This window comes from Talpa europaea, assembly GCF_964194135.1.
Source record: "Talpa europaea genome assembly, chromosome: 8".
In the NCBI taxonomy this organism is placed as follows: Eukaryota; Metazoa; Chordata; class Mammalia; order Eulipotyphla; family Talpidae; genus Talpa; species Talpa europaea.
This window is the reverse complement of record NC_140075.1, coordinates 81,565,692-81,589,237: the sequence shown is the minus strand read 5'-3', so window position 1 is coordinate 81,589,237 and position 23,546 is coordinate 81,565,692. Positions and strand designations below refer to the sequence as shown.

The window sequence follows — 23,546 nt, the reverse complement described above, 5'->3', positions numbered from 1 at the left end:
TATGATTATATTTATAGTGAAAGTTTATATACTAGAATAGTATGTAGGATTTAATTTTAATGGTAATTGTATTTAAAATAAAATAAATTTGATTATAGCTGTTTAGCATTTTTGGATTTTACTTTTAATTTCTAAATATTGAAAAGGAGGTTTGTATTTTCATTTTTCCCCCAAAATGAAAATCATTTTGTCTTTTAATGATTACAAAAGTAATGTATAGCTCATTGTACAGATTTTCAAAAAAATACAAATACACAAATACAAATACTGCTCAAATATAAATAAAACACAAATCACTCCCATTTTGCAACACCCAAACATAACTTATTTGTTCTTCATTCTTACAACTATTTTTCTACTTATACATATAAGCCTATGTGTACTTATAAAAAAGTTAGATCTTATTTTTTTATAACCTGCTTTTTTCACTCATTATATGATAAATATTTTTCCATATTAATAAATATACTTCAGTACAATTTTTAAAGTCCAAATAGTAACCATGTTATGTGAAGACAACAGTAGGTTTTTCCATTTTTTGTTATTATAAATAATACCGTAACAAACATAATTATTCTATGCCTTCGTAGTCTAATAATTATGTTAGAATATATTTATGGAAGTGGAATTGCAGTACTAAAGACCAGGTATAGTTTTAGAATTTCGAAATGCTTTGCCAGATTTACTTCTGGGTAAGTTCTAGTATATGTAAGACCTCTTTTCTTCCCCCGTACCTTGAAAAACTCTGGGTTTTATCCCATTCATTTTTGATAGTATTTTAGGGTAAAAAAAACAGCACCTCATTGTTTTTTGGCTTTGCTTTTTAAAAATTAATGACATTGAACATCTTTTCATATTCAGTTAGTCATTTTTATTCATTTTAGAAAACAGGGCTTTAAAAGTGCTTCTTTAGATTCTTGTTTACACATTTCCTAACTTATTTATTGATGCCTAATCAAAATATTCAGCCTTGGTTCTTATTAGAAATGTGTTAATATTATAATACTTTAGCATATTAATTTTAGCCTGGTTGCTGTTTATACTTTTAATAGTTTCATGGTTCAAAAATGTATTTTATAATTTTTATCGTTATTGTAAAGTATAAAATTTGCCATTTAACCATATTTAAGTGTACAATTCAATGACATTTAATTAAATTCAAATTTATATAATCATTCAGTCTGTCTACCTCAAAAACTTTTTTATCACCTAGATAGAAACTCTGTACCTATTAAGCAATAACTATACTCTTCCCTCCCAAAGCCGCTAGTAACCTCAAATCTGTTGATACTTTCTGTCCATGTACTTGCTGATTCTTGCTATTTGATGTAAGTGGAGTCATACAATACTTATCTTTTTGTGTCTGCTCATTTTGCTTACTTAGCATAAGGGTTTCAAAGTTTATCCATGTTATAGTATGTATCAGAACTTCATTCCTTTCTATGACTGAATAATATTTCATTGTATTTATCTACCACATTTTGCCTATCCGTTATTTGTTGATGGACACTTAGGTGGTTCTTACTTTTTGGCTATTGTGAATAGGCTGGAGTGAACAATGGCATAAAAATATCTGTATCCTGTTTTTAGTTATTTTAAGTATATACCTAGGAGTTTGATAATTTTTTGTTTGCTGTTTGAAGAACTACCACACTGTCACAGAGGTTATACCATTTTACATTGTCACTGGCAGTGGACGAAGGTTCCACTTTCTCCATGTCCTTGCCATTACTTGCTACCTTTTGAACAGCATACTGCATTTTTATAATAATAAAAAGGAACAAATCTTTTATTTCTGACAAAATATTGGTGATATTATTAAATAATGAATTTATTTAAATATAAATATTGCACAAAATATTGGCAACTTCCATTTTGTCATTATTTGCCATATTAGTCTTTGCCTTTTTTTTTTTAATTTTGAAGAGTGTAATACAGCTATAATAAAGGTATTGCTTTTTGCTTCCTTTGAAAGTATCTTAAGTGTAAATTCATTTCAAGTTAGGTAAACCAAACTGAAGTTTCAAATTCCCGTCCTCTTTTACTAATAAATACACCTTTCATTTTACTGGGGATAAATGTGCATCAGCATTTTAATAGTTTGACACTTGTGGCCACAAAATCAGTGACCTATTTTACTATCAGTACTCCTTGTCATGTATTGCTCAGTCCTTACTTGCATATTCAGAAATTTTCCAGTTATAACCATAATTATTGTTTGTCCTGAGAAGTAGAGAACAAAAAGTTCTGAGCTCTTGAATAAAAATTTGCCATTAAATAGTCTATACCATATTAGTAGAAAAGATTTTCTGTGACACCTAATATATTTTCCTTTTAAAAAAAAATTAGGAGCAAGCATTTGATCCTTATGAAACACTATCACAGGATATTCTTTCTCCAAAATTTAATGAACATTTCAGTAAGTTGATGACCAGACCTGCAGTGGCTCTGCATTTCCAGGTAAATGTAAATTGAGTGTTATTTTTTTATAAAGCAACTAAAGAAGTAATTCACCATCTTATTCTTCAAATATTTGTAATTCTAGAATCCTTTCATAAAGCAAATGATAAAATATTTCACCAGTCCTTCAAAATCTATTTAGAATCTATTTAATATTGCCTTGTGTTTTGTGTCTTGAGTCCTTGCAATCTTTCCTTTAATGTGCAAATCTTATACACTACCACATACTGACTCACAATCACGTATACTGAGTATAAGTTATCTAACTTCTATTATCAGCACCTACTTTTTTGTCCCTTTATGCTTTCCTTGGTGACTTTATCCATACCCTTTGCTTTTAGTGACTGCCTTTATGCTAGTGACTTCCCATTTGTATTTGCAAGCCATAACTTTCTTTTGAGCACTAATTGTGTGTGTGGGGTGTGTGTGTGTGTGTGTGTAATTTTACTTAAGCTACAGCCCTTTGAACTAATTCATTTGCATAACCCATAGGTACTTCAAATATATAATATGGTCAAAACTAAATTTACCATCTTTTCCCTACTTGCTTTACTGTGGATTTCTATTACTATCTTCTGTTTCTACTTCACTTAAAAACTTGTCAACTTGGGATAAAAATTACACCAATCTCAAAAGTTATTTCAATGAAGAAATAATTTTTTTGAAGCTAAGTCTTATAACTTCATATACACCTTAAAGCAAACATTAGGTGTGTGCTCTAAGTTTGTCTATAAGATCTTTGCATACTCATTAAAAGCATTCATACTACATTCTTATTTCTATTTCATTGGAAATTTTTACTTTAGAATTTAAATGTTTCATTATTTAAGCTGTTGCCCCAGATATTCAGTGAAATTGAAAGAGTTTGATAAAACCCTTTTTCATGCCAAATTCACTTGTATTAACTTTATTTTATTTTAATAATTTTTTTTTAGATTTATTTATTTATGCATATCAGAGCTGGGTGTAGACCTAAGGTGTGGGGTATAAGAGGATTCACCAGAGACAGAGTGGGGAGCAGAACAGGCAGATCTACTGAAATACACTGCTGAGGGGAGCAGCGGACAAGACAGGAGAGGTCTGCTGAACCATGTAGGTTAGCTCCCTGGCCAGTTGTTTTACCTTGAACAAATCATTTAATATTTGAGACTTAACTTGTTCATTTGTAAAATGATGATAATGTAGACATCTTATGATTATTATGAAAATTTAAGTGGCATGTGTGGCACATACTAAACACTCAGACATTCTCTCATGTTATTATAAAGACTCCTTACAGTATAAATACACATTGCGTTAAAATTTTAGAATGTACTGCAGTGACCATTTCAGTGCTAATTTAACAATAAAGATGAACTTTGTAGACTCATTTTAGATTTTCATCTTGGTTCCAGTTACAACACTATATAAAAAAGGTAGAGGGAGATAAATATGTACAGAGTAGTTAATATCAATAAATTAATTAAAAGCTAAAGGAAGTTAATCTTTTTTTGAAAGATTTATTTATGCATACAAGAACAGGGTGTAGACCAGAGGTGCAGGGTGGGGTGTGTGTGAAAGAATTCACCAGAGACAGAGTGGGGAGCAGAACAGGCAGATCTACTGAAGTATACTGCTGAGGGGAGCAGTGGGTGAGACAGGAGAGGTCTGCTGCACCATGTGGGCCAGCTCCCTGGGGATTCAATTCATGCCTCAGTGGCTGGTGATAGCTTGATAGCGCTGAGACTTTAAACCCTACGGCATCAGGGAGGCCCAAAGAAGTTAATCTTTGGAAAACTAAATTGGCTCTCTATAGCCTGGTTACATAGCTATTGAACAAATTACAATTTAACTTTGGTAGTAGTGTAAAAGAATTATGGGAGTACTTACATACAAGGATATTTTTTTTTAAAGCAGCATATCAGATTCTTTCTTCACTTTATGTATTTTGATGTTGTATTTATCCAATGGGAAGAAATACCAATTTAAATAAGTCAGCCTTAATAACATTTAAAATCAAACTGTGATTTTAAATCCCTTATAAATATTAGAAAATTACTCATTCTGCAACTATTAGTATTCAAATCTGGGATATACCTAAATCTAACTACATGCTAAGACTTTGCAGGTGATGAAGGGGCAAAGATAACTTTAAGGGAATCAGTTTCCATTCCCATTTTGTATTGCGCCTAGATATAAAATCCTCCAAGGCACTAGCCAGGGGTTTAAAAAAACAAATAAACAAAGCATTGCATCTGAGGTGTGACACTCACTGAGTGCAAAGCAAGAGTTTCCAGAGCAAAGGGGTGGGCGATTATGTTCAAAACTCATGGGAATTGATTGTCATTTCATGCATGCCACTGTCTTATCATAGTTTTCTAAAAATTAAGATGATTGTTACAAGGCTAACTATTAACTTTAAAAAAAAGGTACTCTATGATTGGACATAGGAGAGAGGAGGCTTGTAAAGTTCTCATATCTGGATGTATTGTACATCCAGGAAGGATGTATAAGGAAATAAAACTTGTTTTACAGCACTTCAATTTTAATGTAGAATCTGTTTTCCATTGTAATTTTACTAATTAAGTTATATTTTTAAATGCTATTTATGTTAAACACTGATGAAATTTCTTGATATCAGAGATGTACTATTACGTGTTTTTGTTTTGTAGTCCATCGCTGATGGTTTTAAAGAGGCAGTTCGTTATGTCCTTCCACGCCTTATGCTGGTGCCAGTATATCATTGTTGGCACTATTTTGAATTATTAAAGGTAAGATGAAAGCTCACTGAAACCCAAAGCACTTGTATTTATGAGACTTAAAAACTGGTTTTTCATCTCATCATACTTTTTTAACACTTTTTATTCATTCAAAAAGTTTCTTAAATGTCTACCTTCTTTCCACAGACCATGAAAACAAAACCTTAATTTCTTATCTTCATACATTTCCAAGTGATAGATTAAGGAAAATATGTCTTCAACCGTCATTTCAAAAATACAGAATCTCAAAGTACTAATATTATTTTAAAAAAAGTACTCACTTTTTCATTAATTTTTTGAAGATGCACAGCAACAGTGATTTAACTCATAACCTTTTATTACTGTTGCTCTAAACTTCCATCCTTTTCACTTATTAAGAATAGCACTTTAAACTTGACATTTTTTTTCCAGACAATGTAGTTATTCTTCCTATTGTATCTAGGACCCACCAACTTTTAAAAAAAAAAAAATCAGTGTAAAACCTGAACTCTTAAAGATCAGTAATCGTAAAAACATACATCACTTTCCTAAAGGTTCTAACATGCAACATAAACTTATTATGATATATTAAACAGTAGGAAAAAAATTTAGAACAGACATGTGATGAATAGACATAATGTGAAAACACCCTTGAGGTAAACCACTGTGGTAATCACTCCTTTGCTTTTCTTTACAATTTAAACATTTATGTATTTATCACTAAAAAATACATGTATGTATAACATTTCTGAACTTTATATAAATTAGATCAACCTGTATACTCTTGTGTATTGTATCTTAAAGTTTTATTTGTGGAATTCATTGATACTGTATGTTGTTCTAGTTTAGTTTCCTTCTGTTTGAACCACAATTTATCCTTTTCTGATTGATGAACAGTTTTGGTATTACTGACATTTGCTATAGAAATTCTTGTGCATATCTCTTGGCACATGTATGTGCATTTTTTCTCTAGCATAGAGACTCAGGAATGGACTTGCTTTTGTCATGAGGTATGAATACTTTCAAATTAAATAATATCGTGCAGTTTTCCAAAGTACATTTGACTTGTCTAAATTCTACATTTGTTTGTTCTTGTGTAATAACTATACTATATTAATACAGTAACAACCATGTTAGTTAAAACTGAGTGTATTCTATTTTCAGGGTTATAGTTTCACTGATAAGCTATGGGGGGGAGTTTCTCTTTATTATTCATTATTTTAGGCCTTAAAGCACTACTCTCTCGTTAAAAATGACTTATCTGTTGTCTGAGGTCAGGCATCAGAATTCATCAAAGAATTTTTCTTTTTCCAGTTTAGGCTCCATGTGCACTTTCCCTTGGTGTTTAGGACTGTTACTAAAGTGACAAGATGGAGAATTTCTGGGTATCATCCATTCTCTATTCTCCACATCATTGCTTCTAATCTTCATAGACTCCAGCTAATATCTAAGGACATTTACCTGATTTAATAATGTTTCCTTTTGCACTTGTAATTTCAACATATCTTGCTCAGTAAAATTTTCTTCTTTAAATTTTTATCGCTTTTTAGAAGCAAATGTCTTTTGGCTTGAACATTTTGTATCGCCCCCTTACTATACCAAGTTGTTGGGTTAGACAACCTGTTCAAACTTTTCCCGTTTAATTCATTAGTAATAATAAAATAAAAGCCAAAATAATTACTTTGTAGGCACCTAGGCAAAGAATTCATTTTGGTGATTTCTAATGAATACTTGCCTCAAGAATTCATTTTTATGGAGTCTTGTTACTCAGTGATAGGTATTAGAGCTTACCAGCTTTTGTGTACAAATAGATGAGCAACTTGATTGTGTATATCTCCATGGTGACTAATGGTTCATAAAAAACTCATAAAAAAGGATTGCAATATTTTTATATTGCAATATAAATAATACATTGGCAGCCCCTGATGTATATTTAGATTCCTAAAATTTTTTAGGCAATGTTCATGTCCATTTGAAAGTCATGCAGTATACTGTTACATTCTGAGTCTTTTAAAAATGATTGTGATCTCTAAGAAATTATAACATGCAATTTGAAAAACACTGAAATGAGTGATTGTAGACACTGAAATAAGGAATAATAGTAGACACAGGCTAAGTGGATTTATCCTCTGTAGATAAGGATATATATATATATATATATAACTCATTTTATATCAGTTTTGACTCTGATACTGTTGGTTTTAAAAAATATTTTTAATTATGGCAAAATATGCATAGCATAAAAGTTGCCTTCTTAATCATTTTAAAGGGGTATTAACTATGTTGTTATGCAACCAGTATAATTGTACATTTAGCTTGCTCTTATACATTTTGCCTATTGTAAATAGCATTGCTATGAACATGGGTGTACATATATCTCCTCAAGACCCTACTTTCAGTTATTTTGGATATAGACCAAGAAGTACAATGGCTGAATCATATGGTAATTTTAATTTTTTTTGGAAACTATTATATTCCATAAGCAGCTATACCATTTTACATCTCTACCAACAGCACACATGGATTCCAATTTCTCCACATCCTCACCAACTTGCCAAATCCTGTATTTTTGTGGTTTTGTCTTTTGATAGTAGCCATCCTAATGGACATGAGCTGGTATTCATTGTAATTTTGATTTGCATTTCTCTCCCATCATAAGTGATGATGAGCAACTTTCAATGGCCACTTGCATATCTTCTTTGGAGAATAAGCGCTGGTTTTTTCTCAAACTCCCTATGCTGTTTTTTTTTTTTTCTCTTTATCCTTTCAATTTTTTCTTAATCCAGAGGTTAAGGTTTTAATTCTAATGATAATCACTTACATTATTTATATTGCTAATCTTTTGATAGTAAGACTTCTGCATGTATCTTGAAAAATAGAAATTTATGACCCATATAGAAAATCATTTTTAGTACATACAAATGATAGTTAATGGACCTCATACTCAAAACCCATCCATCCAGTTACTTGCTGAGAAAGGGGAACCATTGCTGAATGTTTTTCAGATTGTTCTTGGAATATAAGGGAAATTTACCACAAAAGTTTAAGATCTTGAAATAGATTTAAATTTAAAAAATTTTCTTTAATTTCTGAAAGATTTGATTGTGACTTCTCCATATTTGTTCTTGCATAAATGTATATTTTATCTATATAAATCTATATACTATATAATGCTCCACTTTAAATTCTGTCAAATTTGACAAATTTAAAATATGTTAAATTCTGTCAAATTGGATCATCATCTAAATTATTTAGTGTAAGATAAATTTTCTTCCATTTTGAGAGTAAAAATACATAAGATTTTTGGAAAAATGAAATAAAACCAGAGTTGTAGGATTAATAATGCAATTTTAAAAATCTGATTCTAAGCATTAATAGGATAGAATATTAATTTTCTTTATATTTACTAGGATGGTTGATATTTATGTTGTAAAAAATATTGGTTGAGTTCTCTGTGAGATGCTGTTAGCTAAAAGTTTACGATGCTTTAAAGTGCTAAAGTTAGGATACTTGGTTATGTGGCATAACATATACACACACAGAAAATGTTCAGATGGTTTTTACAGTTGCTTTATTTTTCTGATTTGTGTGGTTAATAATGTTTGTATTGCATATACATTTGTAGAGTGAGGGTTCAAGGGATCAGGAGGCATACATAATTGCATAAAATTATAGTTTTTATTAAGTATATTTGTTGCTGCTTCCACTTATCATGAAAAAGGGAAAGAATTGAACAATGCAAGTTTAACTTTTCTTTTTGCTTTTTCTTAGCAATTGAAAGCATGTAGTGAAGAGCAGGAAGACAGAGAATGTTTGAACCAAGCTATTACTGCTCTCATGAATCTCCAAGGTAGCATGGACCGAATTTACAAGCAGTATTCCCCTAGACGCCGACCTGGGTAATTCCAAATTACCAAAAATATGACTGTTTTGCATATCTCATTTATATCCGATGCCTGGTTTTCTAAAAAAGTGATACTTATAGTGGTAGTTGCATTCTTTTTTGTTTTTATTTATGCATACAAGGCCAGAGGTGCAGGGGGAGGGGAGTGAGAGGATTCACCAGTGACAGAGAAGGGAGCAGAACAGGTAGATCTGCTGAAACACGCTGCTGAGGGGAGCAGCAGGCAAGACAGGAGAGGTCTGCTGAGCCATATGGGTTAGCTCCATGGCCCGGGATTGGACTCGTGTCTCAGTGGCTGGCATTCCCCCGCCACCAGGCAGACCCAATTGTTACATTTTTCCTTTGTCTTCTAGTCTTTTAAAATTTGCGTTGTCATATTAAGGTATATTTAATAAAATTTTAAAAAGTATATTTTGTATTTCTTTATGCTCTACAGTAAAAACTTAAGATTCTTTGTCATTTGAGTTCTTATGGCATTAGGAATAAAATATACAGCTTCTTGTACTTCTTTCTCACAATAATGAAATTGAGGCATGTATAATTTTGTGGCACAGTAGAAGAAAGTAAATGCTATGTGCAGAATCTAGTGTTTGGCTATTATATAGTTTTGTAACTGGATTTGTACCTAAATTCGGGTTGCTTAACCATTGAGTAAGCTAAATTTATCTTTTTTTTTTTTTTAAGGGATCCTGTTTGCCCTTTTTATAATCGTCAATTAAGAAGCAAGCACCTAGCTATTAAAAAAATGAATGAAATTCAGAAAAACATAGATGGATGGGAAGGCAAAGATATTGGACAGTGTTGTAATGAATTCATTATGGAAGGTCCATTGACAAGAATTGGTGCTAAACATGAACGGCATATTTTTCTCTTTGATGGTTTAATGATTAGCTGTAAAGCCAATCATAGCCAGTCTCGACTTCCAGGTTATAGTAGTGCAGAATACAGGTTAAAAGAGAAATTTGTCATGAGGAAAATACAAATATGTGATAAAGAAGATACTTGTGAGTACAAACATGCTTTTGAATTAGTATCCAAAGAAGAAAGTAGCATAATATTTGCTGCTAAGTCTGCTGAAGAGAAAAATAATTGGATGGCAGCGCTTATTTCTCTTCATTATCGGAGTACTCTTGATCGAATGCTAGATTCAGTATTATTGAAAGAGGAAAATGAGCAACCACTCAGATTACCAAGTCCTGAAATGTATCGTTTTGTGGTAAAAGACTCTGAGGAAAACATTGTTTTTGAAGACAACTTGCAAAGTAGAAGTGGAATCCCCATTATTAAAGGAGGAACTGTGGTGAAATTAATTGAAAGGTTAACATATCATATGTATGCAGGTAGGTGAAAATCATTAAGCTTTTCAAGAATGGTTAAAATGCTTGAGGCCTGGAAAAAAATGGATCACATCTAAAATGTAAAAATTATACTGAAGAATCAAAAGGAATTTTTCTAAAATATAATAAACTTCATTATTAAATATTTATAAAAATTGTACTTGAATGAATTTTGGATTTGAAAATACTTTTCATTTATCAAGAAGTACTACAGTTAGCATGAAAGAGCCACAATGGGAAATGCAGAATAAACAGAAAAAGGAAGGCAGACCTACAAAATGTGCTACTTTGAATTAATTAAACAGCATAAATTAAACATGCAGCATGTTTTATGTTCTGTCTTTTCAGATCCCAATTTTGTTCGTACTTTTCTTACTACATATCGATCATTTTGTAAACCACAGGAATTGCTAAGCCTACTGATTGAACGGTAAGAAGAACATTAATTTCGTTCACATTAAAATTTTGTCAAAAGTTAACTGTTTTTTTTTTTTTTATTTTTTTTAAAGATTTATTTATTTATGCATACAAGAGCTGGAGTACAGGCCAGAGGTGCGGGGTGGGAAGAGGATTCACCAGAGACAGAGAGGGGAGCACAACAGGCAGATGTACTGAAATACACTGCTGAGGGGAGCAGTGGATGAGACAGGAGAGGTCTGCTACGCCATGTGAGTTGCTCCCTGGCAGGCTGGGGATCGAACTTGTGCTGCAGAGGCTGCGGATAGCTTCATAGTGCTGTGCTTAACCCATTGAGCCACCAGGGAGGCCCAAAAGTTAACTATTTTGAACCTTGCAAGGTGCTGGGTACTTGCAAAGTGCTGGGTACTGCTACACACTCAAATAGTTTTGAACACTATTTGGCATTAAATTAGCAGTATTACTGTTCTCTTCAAACTTTTTACTCACTGAAATCTGTTTATAATCAAGGTCTCTTTAGATTTTAGCAATATTTATAGTGGTAATAAACACCCAGTTTTAGAAGATAGCAAAGCTACTTTTTTTTTCTGTGTAGTAAAACAGTACTTCTTATGAGACATTTTTGTTTTAAGATAAACTTGTTATTATGGAAATTTTCAAAACATGCAAGAACAAATAAAACAATATAATAAACTTTAGCATTCAACTTTAATAATTATCAATTCATGTTCATTTATTTTATTATCTACTTCAATGCCCTAATTCCAGGATATGTTGAAATAAATCCCAGACAACCTGTTTGTAAATATTTCCATTTGTGTTTCTAAAGATCAGTATTCTTTTGTTTTCATTTTATATTTTCCTTTTTTTTAATTTTATATACATATTATATATCCTTATTCCTTTTTGTACAATGCATGCTTTCTCCTCTCCTGTAGTCCCTGTAAAATTCCCACCGCCAGTTTACCTGTGTACCATCACCATAGTCCCTTGTGTTTTGATCCCTCTCCCTCCCCATCCCCTGCAGTGTCTCTGATTAATAGTTGCCTGTTAATAGTTGCCGATATTTTAATTAATAGTTGCTGATATTTTTCTTTTTCTTTTCTGGCTTATTTCACTGAGCATAATCCTGCCAGCTCCATCCATGTTGCCGTGAATGGCATGAGTTTTATCTTTTTTGATTGCTGAACAGTATTCCATTGTGTATATTTACCACATAAAGATGGGTACTTTTATTAAATATACCACAATATCATTATTGTACCTAAAAAAACAATTCTTTAATTATGATTAAATTAAAAAATGAAGTTTTATATTGAATTTTTCTTTTTTACTGAATATATTAGTGGCATTTTGAATGCTTTATAGATTAAATTATGGTAGCTGAACTTCAAAATAGTTTTTGTTTTACATTTAAATACATAATACCAGAATTTGACTTCTGTGAACCCTGTGGTCTGCTATGAAACTAATTTTACCAAACTAAGTGTGATATGCTGTAAAGATCTATTTAGTTGTATTTCCATGTCCAAAATTAGGAAAGCTCAGTTGCTAGTCTTACATTTTAGCTGTTTCCTATGCTTGGGCAAGTTTATTGTTGTTTTTAACTTTGATTTTTACCTTGTCCACATAGCTATGTTATTTAGATATTGTTTTAAATTCAGTTTGGTTCTTCCCTTTGTATTTATATTCATTTATTTCAGAAAACTTACATCTACTTCTCATTTGAATAAAATATATATTAAGAAAAAGTATTAGGTAAGCCATTCCCATTATGTTCTTTGAAGAGGTTATATTCTTCATAGATTCTTTTCTTGGATATTTCTCATTTACCTTTCTCACGTTGATCAATACTAGTTACTGAACTCTCTCTCATGTTGATAAGTACTAGTTATTGAACTTTTTTTTTTATAAAAGTAAGCCTGAAACCTTAGTACTATATAGCTGAAGGGCAATTTTTTATAGTATGTAGCACTTTATGAAGTTTATCTCTTTAATATTAAGGGGTGGAAAAGAAGGTTGTTTAGTTAAAATATTTTTCATTTTATATTTGAAATCCTTTTTCATTTATGGATAAACAGCAAAAAAATGTATCTCATTTTGCTTTTCTTCTTAGATTTGAAATTCCAGAGCCAGAACCTACGGAAGCAGATAAACTAGCTGTAGAGAAAGGTGAACAGCCCATCAGTGCAGACCTTAAAAGATTTCGCAAGGAATACGTCCAACCAGTACAACTTAGGTTTGGCCTGAATATTATATTTTTTATGTGCCACCCAATTTTAATACATAGTTAGCATAAAAGTTCTTATCTCTTAATTCAGATGTAGGTATTGTTGTTAATTTCATAACAGGTTAAACTTCCCAAGTTCTTTCTCTGTGAAACTATTCTTAAATACCTTGGAAAATTTAATTAAAATATGCTGTGTTGTGTGCATCAGGTAACTGCAGCATGTGGTATATTGTGCTTGCAGATCAAGATGAGATTAACTGCTTGAAATAGGGTGAACTTGAGAGTGACCTTGAAATCCAAGCCAAGCAAGAGGGAAAATGGAAGGAGAGTTAGTTGAATTGACTTAAGTGTAAACTAGAAATTAACAATTTTGTGATCTTTTAAAGTATTCTCTTAAGTCACTGACCTAACTAGGTACAAAAAATCATGTAAAGTAATATAATACCAGAGATAACATAACAGAGATTAGAATTTAAAATAGTCTCAGCCTGGGAAAAAAACTATTGTCTATTAGAAAAGGGGGGGTGGGGAGGGTGGAGAGGTGGCGGGGAAGCTTACCTAAAAAATAGTCATTCGTTGAAATAATGAGTAAAACAATATAAATGTAATTAATTTGCACTTTTATAAGTCTCTGTGGTAGAGAGCAGGCTGTTGTATTTGCATAGATTGATTAAATCCACTTGCAGCTGTAAGTAATCATTTTTGTGGTACTGCAAAACAAAATAGCTCTTTCAGAAATATTTTCTTTTGATTTTTTTTTTAAGATTTATTTATGCAAACAAGAGCTGGGGTATAGGCCAGAGTATGGGGGTGAGAGAATTCACCAGAGAACAGAGTGGGGAACAGAACAGGCAGATTGAGGGGAGCAGTGGGCAAGTAAGGAGAGGTCTGCTGTGCCATGTGGGTTGTTCCCTGGCTGGCCGGGGGAATCGAACACGTGCTACAGAGGCTGCAGAAGCTTCATAGGTTGCATCTTGACCCCTTGTGCCACCGGGGAGGCCCTTGATTTTCTTTTTTAAAGAACTATTCCTTTATTATAAGATTTTTATTTTATTTGTTTTTGTGTAGAAGAATTGGGGTATAGGCCAGAAGTGCCGGGGATGAGATTCACCAGACACACAGTGGGGAGCAGAACAGGCAGATCCACTGAAATACACTGCTAAGGGAAGCAGCAGGTGAAACAGGAGAGTTCTGCATCATGTGGGTTAGCTGCCTGGCTGGGCATCATACTCAGGCTGCTTTGTTTTGCTTAGGAGGGCTGTTGCTGTGGTAGCACTGAGACTTAAAGCCTAGGCCACCAGGAATACCCAATATTTTCTTTTGAAATGAAAATAAGAAAATGTGGACATATTTGTAGTTTACATAGAATTTGATGATAGCACTTGAATTTTGAACCAAATAACTAAGTTGATTTTCCATTTATGTGGAAAATATTAAAATTTAGTATTAAAAATCATTTATAAGGACTTAATAGCTTTTGTACTGTATAGAGTATGAATTTTCTACATAAGAATAACTGGGTAATTGAGTATAGAAACCATGTATTTCAAGTATATATTTTAGACCATAGTCTTAAGGCTTATTGTCATATCACTGAAGCACTTAAGGTATTAATTAAATATAAATTAGAGACTGAGTGATATGTTGACCCTTGTATACAGAGCTATCATCCTGGCATCAGAGATGTGAAAATAAGTATAATTAAATGCTAAGGTTTCACTAAAGTATTTTTCTTTCCATTTTATCAGGATCTTAAATGTTTTTCGGCACTGGGTTGAACATCATTTTTATGACTTTGAAAGAGATTTGGAGTTGCTTGAAAGACTAGAATCCTTCATTTCAAGTGTAAGAGGTATATTATTTAAAGGTTTGATTAACTGTTATGTCACACTTGAGTTTACTTTTAAATGTGTGACGTTTAAATTAAGAAGCTGAACTTTATTTTTAAAAAGCTAAAATAGCATTTGGTGTGATTTTATAGACTTTATGGAGCTCACACATGTTTAGAACCACCTAAAGTCTTAGAACCTTGCCTTTTCAAGGTTATCTGACATCAAGATTGCCATTCCTTTGCTCATTAAATATATGTGTAATTTCATTTGTTTTCTTATTCTTTTTAATTTTATTCTCAGTTTTGAATGGTTAACAGATTTTTAAAATATTTGTTTTACCTGGAAAAATGTTTAGCCCTGGAAGGATAGGAGTTTCTTATCTGAAGTGTCAGAACACAACCTGTGAAATGAAACTCAAGGCTGTGAACATTTAAAGAAATATATGTGTCATCAAATATATATTATTGAATTAAGAACATTTATATTTGATCTGACTGTTTAAGGCATTAATTAAGAATACCGTAACTAAGCCTAGCTCATTTCATCTTTTACTTCTTCTTTAAAGGGGAATTTCCTTAAAATAGAGAATGTGATTCATTTGTTTCAACTTTGAGATGTTTATGATACATTGTTATCATGTGTGCCTTAAAATTGCTTATGGTACAAAATTGATTTTTAAATTATATTCAGAATGAAGACACTAGGTTACATAGTGTCTTCTATGAAGCTTTTAATATATACAGATAGAATAAAGAAAGTAAATTGTTTTGTTAAAATCTAGGCCTTTCTTAAATAAGTTACACCATACTGATGAAGGGAAGTTTTTATAGAAGTATTTCAACTAATAAAGAAAGAAATGATTGAATATCACCAATTTTCAATATCTAGTAACATTATAAAAATTGAGGTAATTAGATATTAAATACTTCCTGTTGGAAATATTCTTATGTTCATGTAAAAAATTCATCCTATATCAGCTGAAGTTTCTTTGTGTCTAAATCACAGAAGATATAGGGAAAAGAGAAACAGGAAATTTACAACACAGGAATGGAATTGGCAAAATTTCTGCTGGAGAAACACCAGAGGGTGAATAATTCAATTTCAACAAATAAATTGCAAGCAGAAATTTTTTAGCACCTAACTCAATGTAATGGGTAGATCTCATTCATAATCCAAAAGCATTTATGAAACAATCAGAGACATTTGAACACTAACTAAATATTTGATGAGATTAATAATTGATAATGGTATTCAGGTTATTCTTATACATCTTTAACTTTCAGAGATACATACTTAAACATAAATAAAATAATATATTTTAGATTTGCTTCAAAATAACATAGGGAGTGGGACACATGAATGGGGTTAGATGAAACAAATACTGGCTATGAATTGATAATTATTGATTCTGGGTGAAGGTTGAATATTACATGAAGATTTGCAGGTATGTCTGTTAAGTAAAAGGCTTTTTTGTTTGTGTTCTTTTTCTAGGAAAAGCTATGAAGAAATGGGTAGAGTCAATTGCTAAGATCATCAAAAGGAAGAAACAAGCCCAGGCAAATGGAATAAGCCATAATATTACCTTTGAAAGCCCACCTCCACCAATTGAGTGGCATATCAGCAGACCAGGACAATTTGAAACATTTGATCTCATGACACTTCATCCAATAGAAATTGCACGTCAGCTAACACTTTTAGAATCTGATCTCTACAGGTAGACAGTTTACATTGATTTTCTGCTTTATTTTCAAGAACTTTGAACATACTTCTATTTCCAGAACATTTTGCAAATTATTTACAAGTGCATAGTAATACTTCATCTGTTCTTGTGGACTTGGAGGAAAGCTTCATAGCACAGTTTTTAACTACAGTCTGTCCTGCATGCAAAGTCTTACAATATATTACTGTTCAGGTCTAGTTTAGGTACTAGCAGTCTTTCAAAAGAATTAACACAGAGGGCCTCCCCTGGTGGCGCAGCGGTTGAGCGCTGGGCTGCGAAACTGCCTGCAGCCTCTGCAGCGCCGGTTCGATCCCGGCTGCTGGCGAGGGTCCCACATGGTGCTCAGACCTCTCCTGCCACGCCTGCTGCTCCCCTCAGCAGTGTATTTCATCACTATGCCTGTTCTATTCCCCACTCTGGCTCTGGTGAATTCCCTCACCCTCCCGTGCTTCCGACTGTACCCCAGTGCTTGTACAAATAAATCTTTAAAAAAAAAAAAAAGAAAGAAAGATTCTTATTTTAAAAAAAAAAAAAAATAAAGAGTTAACACAGAGAAGACTAATGCAGTAAATTAGCAGTCAAGTTCAAGGAAGTCACCCAGCTCCTAGTACTTTCTCAGATTGCTTTGGTTTAAGGTGTTTCAGCTTAAACAGTCATTATATATAAAAGGCTCTTAGCAGCTAATAAGTAGAATATTGAGTGAGATAAATTTTCATCTTTTTTTCAGGTTCTATACAATCAAATTTTAATTTGGGGCTTTATTGGGCTAAGCTAGGCAAATTAATAACATTCTTAGAGTAACAAAGATTTCTGAAACTCTTAATGAGTATCAAATCTTTAGCTATTTGAAGACAATGTAAATTTTAAGGAAAAATTATTTCTGAAATAAGTAAACATACTTAAAACTTCAGAACCACTGTCTTTCATTTATGAGAGAATCAGTAGAAATATGCATATTTTTATTTATATCCCATTGTCTTTATATATAAAGCAATTCCTGACACCACCCTATGTCCATGTAGATCACCCATTCATAACCTAGGCTTTCAGATGCCTGAATTTATCACTTTCAACGTCCAATGTCATTCTCTACTGCAAATCAGATACCTCCTGTGTCATATTCTGAATCTTGGCATCACTCCAAATTATTCTTATTCTGAAATCAGTAACTTAAGCATTTCATTCCATTCTAACCAGTTTCTTGCACCTTTATCAAATTCTTCCTCTAAGATCTTTTTTTAACCACTGTGCTTTCCCAATGTATAGCCTGTTTCTGTCCTCTCCTCACTCCTAATGTAAGCTTTCTTCTTTCATTTACCACCCAGGCCCCTGTGAAGAGTACAGGCCTTCCAGGTAATAGTCCTCCTCCTACCCCTCTAATCCTCCCCTGTTCAAAAAATAAGCTCCACCACTGTTATTCCATCAAAACTTATTAGAAGTTATTCTAATTAGCAGAATTTTTTTTAGTGGATTACACAGGGAAAAGCAAGAATATATAAAATTTAGTGCTAATGGAGAATATGGGGAGGCAATAAAGAAAAAACTTTGCCTTTTTGGAATTAAGCCTCTGGATTGCCCTATGTCACCCAGAATTCAGCACACATGTTAGAAGTTGTCAACAACTGATTCAGAGTGTTGCCTTATCTTTAAGTAATTTGGAATTCAAGTAGTTTTAATTTATACTGAGATAGGGTAGGACTAAAAAAGAGAGTTGTTACTTGAGATAATAAAGCAAATAATACTTAAGAAATTCCTCATACAGTGCTTGGGCCTCCCCGGTGGCGCAGTGGTTGAGCGCTGGGTTGCGAAGCTGCCCGTAGCCTCTGCAGCGCCGGTTCGATCCCCGGCCGCCGGGCGAGGGTCCCACATGGCACGTAGACCTCTCCTGTCGCCCGCTGCTCCCCTCAGCGGTGTACTTCGTCACTCTGTCTGCTCTGTTCCCCGCTCTGGCTCTGGTGGATTCTCTCACCCTCTTGCACTTCTGACTGTACCCAGTGTTTGTATAAATAAATAAATCTTTAAAAAAAAAAAAAAGGAATGGACAGTAGAAAAATAAAAGCATATAGCTGCAGATGAACCTATTTTCTGAACATAGAAATATCTTTGTTGAGTGATACATGTATTATGGAAGCTAGGTTAACATACATAAAACATTGACACCATTTGTATACTACATTTCTTGTGAAATAATAGACCATCTATTTCAAAAACTGTTGTACTCAAATCAGCTGTTTAAAAACTTTTTTTAAAAAATGAATAGCGGGCCTCCCCGGTGGCGCAGCGGTTGAGCGCTGGGTTGCGAAGCTGCCCGCGGCTTCTGTAGCGCCGGTTCGATCCCCGGCTGCTCCCCGGCCACCGGAGGAGGGTCCCAGGTGGCGCGCAGACCTCTCCTGCCGCCCGCTGCTCCCCTCAGCAGTGTGCTTCGGTCCTTCTGCCTGCTCTGCTCTCCGCTCTGGCTTTGGTGAATTCTCTCACCCTCCTGGGCTTCTGACTGTACCCAGTGCTTGTATGCATGTATGTATCAATCAATCAATCAATAAATAAATCTTAAAAAAAAAAAAGAATTAAAAAATGAATAGCCAAGTCTGTAGGACACTGATGGTGGTGCCACTGGTCAGTTTTTTAAGTTATGTAATCCTGACTCTGTAGTGATTTAATCTGCTTGTCTGTGTCTGAATTTTTTATTAAATGTTGGAGATGTTCTGAGATATATAGAAAGTAATGTGAGCGCTCATAAACAACAAAATCATTACAAATAAAATAAAAATCTTTCTGTAATTCTTCCCAACTTTATTCCTCTTCTTTCTCCTAAGGATAACCACTATCCTGCATTGGTTATTAACTATTCCTTTGTTTGTCTTTATAGTTTATCCGCATTACAGGGATAGTAATAATATGTAGCATTGTTTTGCACATTTTGAAGGTGATATGTATCATCTTTTTTATATTATTTTTTTATTTTTTACATCATTGTTCATTTTTAAACAATATTTGCTTCCCCCCACTCTCTCAGGTGTAGTCCCCATAGAGTTTCCATCCCCAGTGCCCCTGTGCACCATCACTTCAGTCCCCTGTGCTCCTCCCTCTCTCCCTCCCTCTGATGCCTCTCCTTCCTCCTCCCCGCAGTATGTCTCTGATTTATAATTGTCTATTTTTGCTTTGTTGCATTTTATATTGTTATTATTTTTTTACACTGATGTCTTATTTGGTTCCCTTATATTCCTGCTGTAAGTGAAACTATCCGATATTTTTCTTTTTCCTTCTGGGTTATTTCACTGAGCATAATTCCTTCTAGTTCATCCTTGTTGCTGCAAATGGCATGAGTTTATCTTTTTTGATTGCTGAATACTATTCCATTGTGTATATATGCCACATCTTTTTGATCCAGTCATCTATTTGGGGGCATTTGGGTTGCTTCCAGATTTTATCTATTGTAAATAGTGCTGCAATAAACATAGGGGTACAGGTATTCTTTTAAGTCAATGTTTTTGTGTCCTTTGGGTAGATCCCTAGGAGTGGAATTGCTGGTTTGTATGGTAGCTCCATTTTCAGTAGACTGAGGAACCTCCAGACAGCTTTCCATAGTGGATGGACCAGTTTGCACTCCCACCAGCAATGTAGGAGAGTTCCTTTTTCACCACATCCTCGCCAACATTTGTTGTTGCTTGTTTTTTTGATATGTGCCATTCTTACTGGTGTAGGGTGGTATGTGAATGTGGGTTTAATTTGCATTTACCTGATGATAAGGGATGTTCAACATTTTTTCATATGCCTGTTGGCCATTTGCATTTCCTCTTTGGAAAAAGTCTTTTACGTTCTTCTGCCCATTTCTTGAGAGGATCATTTATTTTGTTTTTGTTGACTTGTGTGTGTTCTGTGTATATCTTTGTGATCAGTCCCTTATCAGTTGACTGAAGCGCAAAGATTTTTTCCCAATCAGTGGGGTGTCTCTCTGTTTTGGTTAATGTCTCTTTTGCTGCGCAGAAGCTATTCAGTTTGCTGTAATCCCAGGTGTTTATCTTTTCCTTGACTTTCTTTGCTTTGGGTGATGAGCCTTTAAAGATGTTATTGCGATGTATGTCTTGTAGTGTTTTACCTATATTTTCTTCTATATATGTTATGGTTTCAGGTCTTATGTCCAGTTCTTTTATCCATTTTGAGTTGATTTTTGTGCATGGTGAAGGGTCGTGGTCTAGTTTAATTTTTAGCATGTGGTGGTCAAGTTTTCCCAGCACCATTTATTGAACAAACTGTCCATGTTCCATTGCATATTGTTAGCTCCTTTGTCAAAGATCAGTTGTCCATGTAAGTGTGGTTTTATTTCTTGTCTCTCTGTTTGGTTCCATTGGTCTGTGTGTCTGTTTTTGTTCTAGTACCAAACTGTTGTAATTATTATGGCTTTGTAGTATAGCTTGAAGTTTGAAAGTGTGATACCTCCTTTCTCCTTTGTTTTTATCAGTAGGGCTTTGGCTAGTCGTGTTTTTTTGTGGTTCCATATGAATTTCATCAGTATTTGTTCTATTTCTTTGAAGAATGTCATTGAGATTTTTATTGGAATAGTGTTGAATCTGTATATTGCTTTTGGTAGGATGGATATTTTAATAAAGTTAATTCTTCCAATCCATGAGTAGGGGATATCTTTCCATTTCTTTGTGTCTTCTTCTGTTTCTTTTAACAGTGTTTTATAATTTTCTTTGTATAGGTCTTTCACCTCTTTTGTAGGTTTATTCCTAAGTATTTGATTTTTTTTTGTTTCAATTATAAAAGGGATGGTTTTCTTGATTTCTTCTTCAGATTGATTGTGTATAGGAAGGCTACTGATTTTTTTGTGTTGATTTTGTATCCTGCTGCTTTCCTGAACTGGTTGATTATTCTGAGTTTTTCTGTGGAGTTTCTAGGGTTCTCTATGTATGTTATCATATCATCTGCAAATAGTGATAGTTTTACTTCTTCTGTCCCTATCTGGATTCCTTGTATGTCTTCCTCTTGTCTTATTGCCCTGGTTAGGACCGCCAGGATTTTATTGAAGAGCAGTGGTAAGAGAGGACATCCTTGTCTTGTTCCTGATCTTAAAAGAAAGGCCTTCAGCTTTTCGCCATTGAGAATAATATTGGCGGTGGGTTTGTCATATATGGCTTTTATCATGTTAAGGTATGTTCCTATTATCCCGAGAATTTCAAGGTTGTTAGACTTTGTCGAATGCTTTCTCAGCATCTATTGATATGATCATATGGTTTTTACTTTTGTTTTTGTTGATGTGTTGGATTACACTGATTGATTTTCATATGTTGAACCATCCTTGTGCCCCAGGGATGAATCCCACTTGATCCTGGTGTATTATCCCTTTGATGCATTGTTGGATTCTGTTGGCAAGGATTTTGTTGAGGATTTTTGCATCAGTGTTCATTAGGGAGATTGGCCTGTAATTTTCTTATTTTTGTGCTATCTTTGTTTGGTTTTGATATCAGTATAATATTGGCTTCATAGAACGTATTTGGTAGTATTCCTTCTTTTTCACTTTTTTGAAAGAGTTTGTGTAGATTAGGCACTAATTCACTGCTAAGCGTTTGGTGGAATTCATTTGTGAAGCCGTTTGGGCCTGGGCTTTTGTTTTTGGGGAGTGCTTTGATTACTACCTCAATTTCGCTGCTTGTAATTAATCTGTTTAGGTGTTCTGTTTCTTCTTTGTCCAGCTTTGGGTGATTATATCGTTATAGGAATTTGTCCATCTCTTCTAGGTTGTTGAATTTGTTTGCATTTAAGTCTTCATAGTAATCTCTGATTACCCTTTTGATTTCTACTGAGTCTGTTTTGATTTCTCCTCTTTCATTTATAATCCTATTTATATATGTATTCTCCTGTTTTTTTCTCTGTAAGCCTGGCTAGAGATTTGTCTATTTTGTTTATTTTTTCAAAGAACCAACTTTTGGTTTCACTGATCTTTTGGATTGTTTCCTTAATTTCTATTTTGTTCATTTCTGCTTTGATTTTTATTATTTCCTTTCTTCTACTGGCTTTAGGGTTTTTTTGTTGTTCTTTTTCTAACTCTTTGAGATATGAGATTAGGTTGTTTCTTTGAGTTCTTTCTTGTTTCTTGATGTGAGCCTGTATTGCTATATATTTTCCTTTTATTACTGCTTTTGCTGTATTCATACATTCTGGAAAGTGGTATCCTCCTTGTCATTCAACTCAAAGGATTTTTTAATTTCTTCTTTGATCTCCTCATTAGTCCAGTGGTCTTCCAGTAGAGTGGATTTCATTCTCCATGAAGTGGGAGGGTTCTTTGTTTTCTTTTCATGATTTATTTCTAGTTTGATGCCTTTGTGATCGGAGAAGATAGTTGGAATGATTTTGATCTTCATTGTGTATCATCTTGGGACTTATTTTTGCTTAAATTGTTTCAGGCTTTTTTCAAATTGATGAATGTAGCTCTGCTTTGCTTATTTTAGTTGATTTATGGTATTCCGTTGTGTGAATACTCCATAATTTATCTAGTCTCTTGATGATGAGCCTCTAGGTTGTTTGGAATGTTTCACTCTTGCAAAAACAGTATTTCACTGAACAGTCTTCTAAATGTTTTCTTATTACCTGGTATATCTAGAGTATACACCTAAGTGTAGAATTGCTGGGTTATCTAATATGTGTATCTTCAGTATTATGATATATTGGCAAATTGCTTTACAAAGTGATTGTATTAGTTTTTACTTGCACATCTTGTTGGAGAGTTCCTGTTTTATTATTATTATTATTATTATTTACATTTGTATCCATAGCCTGATGGGAATAAAATGGGATTTCGTTGTGATTTAGTGTTCTTTTCCCTCAGCAAGAATTTTTTATTTCTAGCTCTTGGGGCCTGTTCCTCTGTGAATTGCAATTACCAGTTTGTATGTTTGTCCATTTATCTTTGGATTGTCATTTTCCTACTA

General features: G+C 33.4%; 1 protein-coding gene across 3 annotated transcripts in view; it reads left to right on the top strand.

The window, feature by feature from the left end:
• The window catches only part of SOS2 (SOS Ras/Rho guanine nucleotide exchange factor 2), a gene marked incomplete at both ends in the record, with an annotated part of 72,655 nt that overhangs the window by 32,836 nt on the left and 16,273 nt on the right, over positions 1-23,546 (top strand). The window contains 8 exons of one of the 3 annotated variants that reach the window (XM_084240417.1): positions 2,350-2,460; positions 5,112-5,210; positions 8,952-9,076; positions 9,766-10,421; positions 10,767-10,848; positions 12,952-13,074; positions 14,814-14,917; positions 16,389-16,611. In XM_084240417.1, coding sequence (XP_084096543.1) covers positions 2,350-2,460; positions 5,112-5,210; positions 8,952-9,076; positions 9,766-10,421; positions 10,767-10,848; positions 12,952-13,074; positions 14,814-14,917; positions 16,389-16,611 — 1,523 coding nt within the window. Of the gene's footprint in view, positions 1-2,349; positions 2,461-5,111; positions 5,211-8,948; positions 9,077-9,765; positions 10,422-10,766; positions 10,849-12,951; positions 13,075-14,813; positions 14,918-16,388; positions 16,612-23,546 lie in introns of all 3 variants that reach the window. The other 2 variants (XM_084240416.1, XM_084240418.1) reach the window with 2 other exon arrangements.